Genomic DNA, 12,847 nt, shown 5'->3' on the forward strand with positions numbered 1-12,847 from the left:
GGCAGTGGGGACGGAAGGGGGCGTAGGTTCTTCCCCACTCCTGGAGGAGTTCCCCATTTCCTCACAAGCGCCGAGGAGGCTGGCCCGCCGCCTCCTGCATCCCAGCTGAGCGCTCAGGCCCCTGACTGCCCAGGGCGCCTCCTGAGTAGGGTCCCGGGGTTCGGCGGAAAAGCGTCGGAGGTTTCCTCGTTGGCGGCCCTCCTTTCAAGTGCAAGGCTTGACTATCTGTCTCTGAATGCAGGATGTGGGCAAGGCGGGCTCTCAGTGCAGAAAGATTGCTACGGAGCTAAAAGGGCTTGGAGCCCAGCGACAAGGGTGGGCGAGGGGAACTTGTGCTGCTCCCATTCAGTGAATTCAGTGGGTCAAGTATCAGGTATTCATCTTTAATTCACATCACAGCAATCAGAGTGGGGAAAGGGGGAAAATCAAATGGCAGATATTTACATCTAAAATTCACATTACTTGGATTTAGAACATGCTACCACAATATATACAGTAAAGTACCTCTTGGGACACGACTAGTACAAATTCTTTTAACTGCTCTCTGGTACAGGTAAGATCATTTTTAAACCACTTTTTAAACATAAATACACAAAAGAAATGGTTAGAAGTTATTTTAAATAAGCACAGAAATGCTAGAGGTTAAAAACACATTTATAGGGCTGAATACCAATTGGACATCACACTCTATACATTTTTTGCTCAAATTCCTGTACAAATACACAGCATTCAAATAGGTATTTACAAATAAGCTTGAAAGAATGAAAATCAGTATTTCACAATCTTTTCAGAGGATTCTCATTTCTGGCCTCCCACTTCCCCTCAAACTGGCTGATTCTCCAACAAAGGGATTTGGAATCTGCTCTTTTCACCCAGTAGGGAAAATATGAGCAAAACCAACCTGGCTCACCTTGCATCAAGGAAGGCCAAGTGAAGCCACACTACCCTCCTTACCCTCCCGTGCTGCCAGGTGAGAAGGTAGATGTTCTTATGTGATGACTGCCTTGTCCAGGGATTGAGGTTCAGAAGTGCCCTAAAACCTAAAGATACCCTCCTACCTAAGAATCAAATAGAAAGCTAGCCCCTACCCCTCTAACACTTGTGAACACCAGTGGTCCAGGCCTGCCCTGCGCGGTCAGGGCTGCCATGACTGACCCTCTGCCCAGCGTCGTCCCCACCGTATCGGAAAGGACCCACACTGGTGAGAACCCCCAGATGCCCGAAGGTGATGTGGTCCTCTGTCTTTCCTAATAGGTTACTTGCTGGCATTCCTGTCAAACAGCTGGGTGTTTCTTTACAAAAGAAAAACACCCTGCCCATGGTCTTGTCTGGAAAGAGGGCTATGGGGGAAAGGATGGGGGGTGGGCTCGGCCCGACCATGGAGGTCAGACAGGCCAGCAGAAGAGTAGGGGAGAACACACCTGCTCAGCGAGAAGGCAGCCTTGTGACCGTCAAAGTTGTGACCTCAAGCAAAAGAAAGAAAAAGTCTACAGACTTTAAAAAAAGTAACTTAGAAGCACCCTGGTAAAATACTATTACGTCCCCACCCTGTCCCCCCAAATAATAAACCAAGAGGAAAATCAGTGCCCTGACCTGAAAGTTTCCTAAAAAGATTCCTCTGCGCTCTGCCCAACAGATGGGGGAGGCTGGAGAAACTGCCCTCCTGTCCGCCCTGAACCCTGAGTGGTCTGGTCCCACGGCCCGTAGCAGGGGCCCAGCACTTGGCCACTCGGAAGAAGATAATTCTACCTGTGTGGCTCTCTGCTTCCCATAGGAGACGCTCCTTCCCACCCTGCTTACCCAGGAGCTTGGTGAACCTGACCATGAGTCCTCAGGGCTTGGCATCCTGGCTGGGCAGCCAACCCCACTGCTCAGAGGTAGTGCTGAAAATCCCTGATTCAGGAGCTGGATGACAGGCTTTCTGGCCACTTCTGAAACCTCAGGATTTCCGGCCCCTGCCACACATCAGCCTCACTCCTATACCAGCTTGTCTCAACACATGGGCTCCTGGGCCCTGGGAGGAAGGTGGCTGGGGTAGTCCCTCTGGTTCCACATGCCCACTCAAGCCCCAGAGGGTGGGAAATAACCTCTGCAGATCCATTTGCCAAGGGGGTTCCCGTAGGGCATGAGGTGTATTGAGAGTGGAAGGGAGCAAATGGGCAGAAATAAAAGCGATGGAGGGAGAAATCCAAGACAGCTGGAGGGCAAGACTGGCGAGTAGAAGCCTGGCAGTGTGCCCTGGGCATGCAGTTAGGCCAGGTCACATGCCTGAGCTGGCAGGTTCGCCCAGCCAGCCCCTCAGTTGCATACTCCTGGATGGAAGGAGGCAGGTGGGCAGGCATTTGTGCAAAACGGCTTGTAGTCCCCTTGTCCACCTGTGACATGTAGTCCACGTGGTCCACACAATCCCTGAATACAACCATGAGCTCTTCTGTCCACACAGCAAAAGAAGAGGTCCCTAGTGCAATTTCCATTCTTCTGTGCATCTCTACCCTGGAGGGAGGGCCTGGGCTCCTACCCCAGACTCTGCAAAGCTGCAAAGCAAGTCTGTCTGTGCAATATCTCCATATAGCTCCACGTGGTCTGGAACTGAGGAGGAAGGAAGCATCTACTGCACAAAGGAAAAGAAAGGAAAACCCATAGAAATGGAAACGTAGAAACAAAATGAAAAGAGAAGCCACAACCCTCATGCTGCTGCGGCCTCTGTACATGGCAACACACAAGTTCACGGCAGTAGAACGTAGACTAGCGTGGTTCTCTCCTGAGTGCCAGGCCTCTCTGGCTTCCTGGGGGGACCTGCTTTGTAGACCTGGAATGGTTGGGCCAGCTGCTCACTGAGGGCGGCGTCCCAGCCGCCTCCCTGCCCCTCACTGTTCCCCTCGGCCATGCTCCCAGGCCATGCGGGCCTGCTCTTCCTTGGTGCTCCCAGGAGGCAGTGAGGCCTTGCGGTGCAGGCCCCGAGGCCTGTCGGCCTCTTCACGCAGCAGCACACCCTCGTCGTGCTCCAGGGCTGGCAGGCGGGAGTGATAGGGCTTGGGTGGCAGCGCAGGCGGGTCCATGGGGTCCTGAGGGATGACACATCCCGGGGCTGAGTGGCTTCGGCATGGCTGGGCCTTGATGGAGTCCAGGACGGCAGACTCGGAGAGGCTGTAGTGGACAGGGAGGTAGGGTGGCTCAAGATCTTCATCAGCATTCCAGGCCTGGCTCGGCATGGAGTCCATGGTGTCGGTTCGAGGTGGAGCCTCTGAGGAGTGCCCAAAGTTACTCTCGCTCAAGGAGGACACACCGCTGCTGGCACTGCCGGACAGCGTAGAGTTGCTGCCGTCCAGGCCTGACTGGGGGCTGGTGGGGGAGGCCGGGATAGGGTGCAGAGGAGACTGCAAAAGAAAGGGTGGACATGTTAGAGCCCCTCTCCCCAGACAGGCTGGCGGCCACTGTGTGATGGAGAAGACCAAGTCTGCTTATTAATGAGCTCTAGCAACCCTCTGCATGGGTCTTGTTTCTTCAGCAGCAGCCCCGTTACCTCTGGCTCCAACAAGCCCAGGGAGCTCCCAAATCACCTGCATTTGTGTGCCAAAACATGGCCCCGCCCTGGCTGCGGGGCTTGTGTCCCCTGAAACCAGGTCCCAGGATGCTGGCTATCGGCTGGGGTATGACAGAAGGGCTGGGTTGGCAGGCCAGTTGGGAAGGGCAGAAAGAACCTTGGTTGGCCATGGACCAGATGAGTGCATTCTGCTGCTAAAATCTGTGGTAAGTCAGTCTTTTCCAATTTGCAGAAAAGTCAATGAGTTTTTCTGTAGAGCTTTGATGCCTGATGCTTCTTGCTTTGACTAGACTCCAGGTTAAAATGCTCTGCGATCTACCACAAGAAGTGGTGTGCTCACACTCGTGGTGTGGGCAGAGCCCCAGCTTCCCCTGCTGGTGCTCGCTGCCCACACTCTGTCCAGGATCCTCTGCCCCCGCCCCCACTGCACTGGGTGCAGGACACATTGGCCATCTGCACCCCAGCTGTGGCTTCGGCCAGGCTGGGCTCTCTGGACGGAGGGGCAGTGAGGGCTCGGGTTTGTTCTGTGGGCCCCAGGGGCTGTAGGTGAGGTGAGAGGGATCATCCCACAGCCTGCTGGGGCTGTGGCTTCAGTACATTACCTTGCGCAGGGTCCGGGCAGGGAGGGCCGGGGGGGTGTCACCCAGAGGGTGGTGGAAGGCGTCAAAGTGTAGGGAGTAATGACCTGCAAAGGAACAGAATCACAGCCTCAGCTGGGGCACACCTGGGCTGCACACCAGCATGTTGCCGGGCAGACATGGGAAGAGTATCCTAGGAACCCCTCAGCAATGAAGGCCACAGGAAAACCTCTCTTTTCATTGACGTTCTCTAAAACACAGGCTGTTGGAATAAAAGACACCCGTGCTACACAGGAGGTCAGGACAGTCAAGTGTGTCAGCACCTGTTAACAACAGGCCACAGGCAGTGGCAGTCCCCAGCCCGCTGCTGGGTGATGGCAGTTCTGTTGTCTTCAGCCGCCCTGGTTGGGAGGCCCTCACTGAGCTCACCTGCTGCACTCGAAAACCTCAGCGGCCCAAAGCCCAGCAGCAGCCTTCCTGTGGCAGGGATGGTTTTCCTTGGCTGAGGTAGCCCAGTGAATGGCCCGTCTTCTCAGCCTGGAGGGCTGCTGCCCTTGGCCCTGAGCAGAGTCGGAGACCAGGGACTATCTGGGGACCCGCTGGAGGTCTTCTTACCATGCAGCAGGCTTCGGGGAGGCACTGGGGGGGCCAGGATGTGCCCCATGTGGGCAGACAGGAAGGGCTGGGCCTCTCGGGCTCCGCTATCCAGGCTCCAGCTGCTGGGGGCTGCTGGCACCGCTGAAGGGTGGAAAGAGATGGCATGAAGGGAGGTTACTTCTTGAGGTTACTTCTCCGCTGCTCTGGGAGAAGCCCATCCTACAGTGTATGGTGTCTCCAGATATGCACTATGTACCCAGCACATGTGGGAGTGATGCCAGCCCCTGGGACAGAACACACTGGCCAAGCAAGACACCGTGGCCCTTAGGAGGGAGTGGCCAGGGACAGAAGCTGCTTAAGAAGATGGCAACAGAGTGAACTGATGTCTGAACAGCACTCAGGATGAGGCAAGCTGGGAGAAAGTGCAGCAAGCAGTGAACAGCTGCAGCCTCCGGGGTTTGCCAGGAGGAGAAGAGAGAATGAAAGAGGTGGGAAGAGGAGTGTGGAGCAGGCTGACAACACGGAGAGGAGAGCACGTGGGCCACAGAGCTGCTCCCCACGCCGAGTCGGGGCTGTCCTACTGCCTCGGTCCAAGGGAAAGCGGGGAACAGCATGGGTGGGAGGCAGACTGCTCCTTCTAGAGCTAGTGTGTGGCCAGGGAGTGGGCAGGAGCTGCCCCCGAAAGGGCCTGTGGTTAATGTACAAGCTTTGCCCATTCTCGTCCCTTCTGTGCCCACTGGCTGGGTTTGGGACGCACAGGGTTTTTCTAGGCGAGGACTGGTATTCACTGTGTCCACTGGAGGGAAGAATACAAAGCCCAGGAGTCGTGGCCCAGGTCTAGCTGGACCTGCTGCTTCCTGAGAGAAAGCTGGGCTGTGCAGCCCATGGGTGCTTTTGGGCACGTAGAAAGGCTCAGTTCCTGGTACCCACATGCCATGGATGCCGGGTGGAGTGGGCCCCGGACAAAGGGAAACACAGTGTCCACCTATGCTAAGGAAGAAGTCCAGCGCCAGAATACCAGCCCCGCAACCACAGCTGGGGTGAGTGATTTCACAGGGGAGAGGAGAGGAGAGGAGAGGAGGGGTCGCTGGACCTGGGGTCCGAGGGTGCCACTCTGAGCAGCAGCAGGGGACATGTGAACCTTCTGGCCAATTCCTCCTGGAGAACAACTCCCACTGAGAACAACTAGGCCCTTTCTCTGATGGAGCCAGGCAAGCACAGTCTCCCTTCTGGGCTGTGGGCATCAAGGAGGGAGCCCACAACCCAGGGGCTCACTCACTGGCTTGGTTTTGGGGCAATCTTAGTGGAAGTGAGCCTGACTAGACTGGGGCTCGAGTTCTTTCTGCTCTAGGTACCGAGTGGGGAATGCCAGGGCCTAATGAGGACTGAGAAGCTCTGGGAGGGAAGGGGTTGGAGTCTGTCCTTCGAGGAGGATGTGGTTCAGGGATAAGGTGGTGACATCCATCCTCTTCTTTCTCACTGGTCAGGAACTGGCGAGGGCTTGCAGAAGGACACAGGGTAGAACTCCACTATTTAAACAGCCTCAGTTCTAAGGAGGATTGCTCAGTCTCACGGGATGGTTGATGGCTAGTGGCAGGAGGGACAGCGTGGCAGTGACTGGGTGGGCAGGCACTCAGTTGTTGCCTGAAAGGAGGAAAGAATTCTGAATCTGATGATATCAGGTGGATCCCACCAGAAGACCTCCTCAGAGAGCCTGGGCCACCCCAAGAATAGGACAGGCCCTCCTCATAGGCTCTTTCCAAGATGCAGCATGAGCCTCCTGGTCTTCAGCCCTGAAGCTTCCTCTCCCCAAAAGAAGAGTTCCGTCTCCATAAGAAGCCGCCAAATTTCATGGAATAAGCTTGGAAGTGGGTCTGGGCAGTTTCCCCAAAGGGGTTCTGACAGCCCAAGATCTCACATGCACACCTAGGCCCTGAAGAATTGTGGGGTTGCAGAAGTTCACCCACAAGGGCCCAAAGGAACTTGCAGCTAGGAAGGCTGTGGGTAAAGAGAGCGGGCAAGGCCAGTGGTTTACAGAGGGCGGCTTCCTGAGCCCCTCCATGGGGAAAGGGGGCCATCGAGCTCACCCTGCAGCCGACGCCGGGTGAGCAGTGAGGCCAGCAGATCTTGGAGCTGCAGCACAAGTGGACTGGGGCTGCTGGAAAATCTAAGATGGAATGACCTCTCCTAGAAGAAGAGGGGCAATCCCTACTGTGTCCCCATTTCTTTCTGTTTCCTGTGGTCCATCACTGGCCTGAGGGCCCCAGTTCACAGCCCACAGCCTCAAGGGCAGGCTTGCCTGGTCTGGGAGTCACTGCCTGGCAAAGAATATCTGCAAGTGAGAAGTGGAGTCCTCATGGGACTCAGGATCATGGTGACAAGTGTGTATCGTCCCTGCCCGGGAGGATCCAGGCCGACTCAGGGAGCTATTACTCTGGCCTGTGTTCCCACGAGGCAAGTGCTGGCCTGGTGGCGTGGACATGCTTGCTCGGGCTCAGCCTCTTTTCTGAGACAACCCGCTTTCCTTCCCACACCCAGGATGGTGTGTCCAGCTTCTTGTTGCAGCCTGGTCCGAGGCCTGAAGCTCTTCTGTATCCCGTTGGCACAGGGTCCCCGTCTGGCTACAGCACCCATTTGATCTGAGCCCATCTGTGCTCTTGGCTAGTTCTGAGATTGCTCCACATCTCAGGTGAAGAAAAGCCACTGTGGATTCTGGCCGTCGAGGCCAAAGGGCACTCTGATTTGGGGCACAGGTGCCGGGGTCCAGGTAAGCCGCATGTTCTGGGACGTGAAGCCTTGAAGCTAGGAAGGCATCTCCAGCCAGAATCTCCAAGCCATTTGTGGTTGAGCGCCCAGTGCGGATGCCTCCCAGGCACTGAGGTCATGGACCCACTGTTTGGTGTCCTTAGAGAGGACACAGGCATGTCCTCGGTGATGAGCAAGGGAGAAACAGTGACAGTGGGCAGAGCAGACAGCACTTGGTGAGGTGCGATGGCAAATGATGACAGCTTTGGAGGGACGTGTTCTGATGGGACAGTAGGTTGTATTCTTGGGGGACTGAATGTGCTGTAACCTCCAAAAGATGGAGGAGAGGGGAGGGGAACCTACAGGGTGATGGGCTGATATGGGGTCAGGTTCTGTGTGGCAGGCAGACTCAGCAGAGTCCCCAGATAGTCTTAGCAGGCTCAGCAGAGTCCCCTCTGTGTCAAAACTCACTCAGACCTCCATGTGTGTGGCTTTGGGCCAGGGTTACAGGGATCCAAGCCTGGTCCTTCCATCAGGGTCACAGGGGTCCAAGCCTGGTCCTTCCATCAGGATCACAGGGGTCCAAGCCTGGTCCTTCCATCAGCTTACTGGAGCAGAACACAGGCTAGAACTCCACTATCTAAGCAGCTTCTGTTCTAGGGATTTCCCAGTCTCATGGTATAGTTGAGGGGCTGGCAGTGTGTAAGATGGACTCAGCAGCTGCTGGCCAGAGTGGCTACAGGACTGGACTCCCTCAAAGTACCCAGTGCCTCCCTTGGAGAGCACTGTCTCTGGAAAATTCACTCTGTTATGGCCTGTCCTTCCCGCGCTTTTTGGGGCTTGCTTGGCCATAGGCCTGTTCTGAGCAATAAGGAGAGGTCCCTAAGGGCCCAAGTTGAGAGGGACCAAAGACTACAGGGCCTGCTGAATTCTGGGGCTATTTGGAGGCATCCAGGGGTGTGGTTACCCTCAGTTTGCACACAGCAGCCTGACTTTCCATAAAGGTGGGGTCAAAGCAGGTGGCCGCCAGGGCCTCTCTGGGGTGGGTACTGCGGAGGGGGAGATACACACTTGAAGAATCCAAACCTCAGCATCAAACCAAACATGGGTTGAACAGTGAGCTCAGGAACTGGTCAGTACTCTGGGCAGACAGACAGGCCTGGATATTGGAGTGTGGCTCAGCCTGGGTCAGCTGGTGCTCAGGGACAAGTCAGATGCTCAGGATGGGGACACACATGGGGGAAGGCCACCTGGGAAGTAGAACAATACCTTTTTCAGCCAAAGACAGATTGGGGTCACTGCAGGGTTTGCAGGCTCCGACCACTTGCTGGAACAGGGCCCGCTGGAAATTTGGCAGCTGAGGGAAGGAAAGAAACATCAAAGAGGGTGAAAACAACTAGTTAAAACTTGCGGGGGGCAGTGCTGTGGGCCACAGGAGCTAGAATATTCCAAAGTCAGATGGGCGAATCCAAGCAGTAGTACGGCTTGTGCTTGAGATGTGCTGAGAACATCAGGCCAGCCTAGGCAGGGCTGCCCAGTGCTATCTGGCCCTGAGTGCTGCCATGTGCCAGGTCTGAGTGTCTGGTAGGGCTCCAGGCTATCTTGTGCATGGCCAAGAAAAAGGATATAGGTGCCCTAGGGCACCTAACTGTTTCCCTCTGTCCTGCCAGGGAGACACTGGCAGAAAAGATTTAGGGACCCCTTTCATCTCTGAGAGCTGGCAAGTTTAGCCTCCTGGAGATTCCTCCCACAGGCCCATGTTAGCGCTGAGGTTGGCAGAAGGGCAGCACTCGAGCTTAGAGTCAGGCAGGACTCTTGTGATGGGCAGCTGCCAAGCAGACCTGCTCCCTTCACCTGGCAAGGCTGACTGGGCACAGGAAGGTACTACTGAGGAACTCCTGGCACTCTGGGACTAGGTAAGTTGCTTGGAGGTGACTTTCATGGACTCTGATGGAAGGACAGGGAAGACTGGACAGGAGGAGGGGTTAGGACCTGTGGCATCTGTTCAAGGCCCCCAGGTAGGATATTTGGAGAACTGTGCAAATGGTGTGGAGAGGAGTGCCAGCAGGTAGTGAAGGGCTTCAGGTGGAGGGGTGCAGGGATGGAGGGATGGAGGGATGAAAGAGGCCAATGAAGGTGTCCTTCACACACACAGAGAGGAAAGACACCCTCCAGGCCCATGTCTATCATTGCCTTCTTGGAAAAGGAAAGAACTAATTTCCTCTGCCATACTGTTTTGGGATAAGGAGTTCAGAAGGCCGGCCAGAAGGACAGATAGCCACACAAGCAATGGCGGTTCCAACCCTGCTGCCATTCCACCCACAATGCACTCTGTCTGGAATCCTGGTCTTCGGATTCGCTGCAGTCCCCATCCAGGAGCCCGGCAGCCTCCTGAGTGTCTTTCAGCAGAATGAGGAAGACATGGAGGACAATGCAGAAAAGCCTAGCAAGGATGATGAGGGAAGCCCAGGCCAACATCCTGGCTGCAGATGGCAGCCAGTAGGCCGGATCTACTACCTGTCCATTCTCCAGGATGGCTGCTGGATACATAGCACTGCTCGGGCGGTCCCGGTGTGTGGGCAGCAGCAACATCATTTCCCGGGCGTGGCGGTACTTATCTGGCAGAGAGGGAGAGCCTGTAACCAAGTGAGAACAATCACGCACAGATGACAAGCCACAGATGGAGCGCCCAGTGGGTAAGCATCCCTGGGGCCAGGGAAGCAGGGTAGGCGTCCCCTTGCAGTTGGGGTGAGGATGAGCTCAGCAAACACAAAAGGAATGAAACAGTCTGGTGGTTAGATGGTGTCAGGGGCTGCACCTTGCATCCCAGCTGAGACAGATATACTGGGGCGATGCAAACCCACTGACAGACCCCTCACCATACTCAGGGGCAGGTTGTGAGCAGAGTTGAAGACTGGAGGTGGGCCCCTAGAGGTCCCTGCACTCAGCACTCTTGGGACATGGGTGTGACCTGGATGCTGGGCCCTCTCAGGGGGCCCAGACCAGCTTGCAATGACATCATCACACAGAGACAGAGACACTTGGGTAACATAGCAGCACAGTTCTTAACTTGACACATCGTGTCTCTGCACACTTACCTTCTCCAGACGCCACTGGCCCTGCTCTCAGCTAGCCCCCTACCACCTCTTCCCAGAGGGTCTTTCCTCCCAGGTCACAGGCCTCCAGCATGTGGACTCTGCATTTTTGGCCATTCTACTGCAGCCCTAGAGCCAGGCTGGCTGGGTACCCAGGCTCAAGGTACCTCCAGGGTTTCTTACTCTGAGACTTGCCCTTCGGCGAACTCGGGGGTCATGGGGCAAGTCTTGGAGTTTTGGGGCTTTAATCCAGGCTTGTGACTTAACTTGGTTTGTGCTCTTCTCTTGTGAGGCCTCTGCGGTGACATCCTCTGGCCTGAGGGGCTATTATGGAGGCCAGACCATGGCAGATGTGATGGCTTAGTCCCCATTCATGGACGCCATAGCTATAGGCCCAGGAACCTGTCAACCCATGGTCCTCGAGGGGACCTTCCACAGAAATAGTGCAATAACCTGCTGGCTTTCCTTGGGTAATATGGAAGGCCCTCCAAATGGGCACCACTCAAGGTGCCAGACCCAACATGTCTATAGAAATTGGTAGGGTCTTCTGCACCCATCACAGGAGGGTCACCTAGACCCCAGCGCCACCGACGTGTCCACTGGAAGCCTCTGTCTGGCCCAAGTGCTTGAAGCCCTCTCTGTAATGGGCTCTCAGTGAAGCTGGAGAGCTGAGACAGCCCACGGAGGGGCTCCATCTGAGAGGTGTACCTGTGGCTCTGGCAGCCATCCCTGAAACCCAGGGTCTCTGCGGCCTTTCTTTGGGTGTGCAGTGCAGGGCTGTTAGGGTACAGCTAAAAAAGGGCTGCAGCCAACTTGCCCCAGCAGTCCTTGAGAAATTCCTCTTGTGCTCATTTTAGTCCAAGAAGATGAGGCTTAAATACCATGAAGAAGTCAGTATAATATACACCAGTAATGCAATTATTCTTTATGTAAACTTCTACCACAGAGGGTCTGAGCCATTCTATTTGTAGAACCTCAGGGCTGGCTTTAAGACCTAGTCTTAAAAATATCCTTCACTGATAAAGCAATGAGTAAAGTATGCCGTTTTGAAAAACGTTTTGTTTTAGAACTTGAGGCAACCTCAAGCAGATGGCTGTGTAAAGGAAGAAGAGCTCCTAACCCCACTGGCTTCTGTAGTGCTTTCCTGGACAGAAGCTTCCTGAGCCCTACCAGCCACAGCTCTGGACGGGGCTACCCTCCATAGAGACGCACAGAAAGCTACACAGCACATTTATGCCAACTCGGCTATGTCACACTCACAATTAGTACCCACTGCGCACCAGGCATGCAGGTGACACACGGTACACTGCCTTTCTCAGGCTGGCCGTGGTCCCTGGCCTCACAAAGCTCATAGCCTAGCTCACCAGGCCGGCCCCAGACTGTGCACTCAACATCCTGATACACACTGGGGAGCTATGATGGAGGGACAGCGGCCTGCAGGCCCCAGGGAACTGAGGATTTGTGCCCATGTTCTGGAGGCCCTGCTGGTTCTATTAGGAAGGGGTGCTCTGTGCTACCACCACATTTCTCACTCTATTATCTCAGTTCCCTCCCACTGCCCTCTGCCCTGGGCAGCTAGTCCCACGGTAGAAGAGAGGGATGGCTACTTTTCATGAAACCGTTTAAACTCTTTTTAAACTGACACAAAGAATTTTGTGTCACAGGACTTCAGAGCTACTTGAAGTGCAGTCTGGTGACCCCCAGGGAGGCTGAGCCCCAGCATGACCGAGCTATTCAAGGAGGACCTGCACAATCCCTACGTTTCCTAGCCCTGATCCATTTTTGACCACCAGGGGGAGCTGCCGACCTATGAGACTTTAGACTGCGCCTTGCGGGCCATTCCACTTGAAGGCTACCGAAGCACCAGGGACCACAGCAGAGCGTGTCAATGGGCATGGCGAGGAAGGCCACTGGTGTCCTGACTGGCCCTGGGAGTGGGGGAAGTGACTGGAACGTGAGGGCTTCTCCAGGACGAACGCCTGCTCCATGGAAGCCTTCTCCACACCCGGAACACCAGACAGAACCCCAAACCGAGTGCCCCGGCCGCTCCCTCGCGCGGGCCTCCGGTGCACCTACTACCGCATCTACCACCATCTTCCTGACGCCGGCTCAGTCTTGTTTTCTCACAGGGCCTGACACTGTGCTTCCTCTCGTACGTGTCGGACCCACCGCTTTCTCCACATGGGCCTGTGCTTGGACGTTGTAGCTGAGAAGTAGCTTCCTGCTCTTTTTTTTTTTTTTTTTTAGCTGAGCCATCCTGCCACCTGTTGGCAGCTCACGGCTGCTCA

At 55.3% G+C, this 12,847-nt stretch overlaps 1 protein-coding gene across 7 annotated transcripts in view; it reads right to left on the reverse strand.

Moving 5' to 3' along the window:
- Positions 1-367: 367 nt before the first annotated feature.
- DOCK3 (dedicator of cytokinesis 3) overlaps positions 368-12,847 on the reverse strand; it is a 313,071-nt gene continuing 300,591 nt past the window's right edge. For 5 of the 7 annotated variants that reach the window (XM_019631262.1, XM_019631254.1, XM_019631269.1 and 2 more), the window contains 5 exons: positions 9,982-10,100; positions 8,734-8,821; positions 4,738-4,860; positions 4,147-4,229; positions 368-3,377 (listed from right to left, as the gene is read on the reverse strand). In XM_019631262.1, coding sequence (XP_019486807.1) covers positions 2,868-3,377; positions 4,147-4,229; positions 4,738-4,860; positions 8,734-8,821; positions 9,982-10,100 — 923 coding nt within the window. In that variant the 3' untranslated portion in view covers positions 368-2,867. The remainder of the gene's footprint in view (positions 3,378-4,146; positions 4,230-4,737; positions 4,861-8,733; positions 8,822-9,981; positions 10,101-12,847) is intronic. The other 2 variants (XM_019631249.1, XM_019631277.1) reach the window with 2 other exon arrangements.

This window comes from Hipposideros armiger, unplaced genomic scaffold (genome assembly GCF_001890085.2).
Source record: "Hipposideros armiger isolate ML-2016 unplaced genomic scaffold, ASM189008v1 scaffold_18, whole genome shotgun sequence".
Lineage (NCBI taxonomy): Eukaryota > Metazoa > Chordata > Mammalia > Chiroptera > Hipposideridae > Hipposideros > Hipposideros armiger.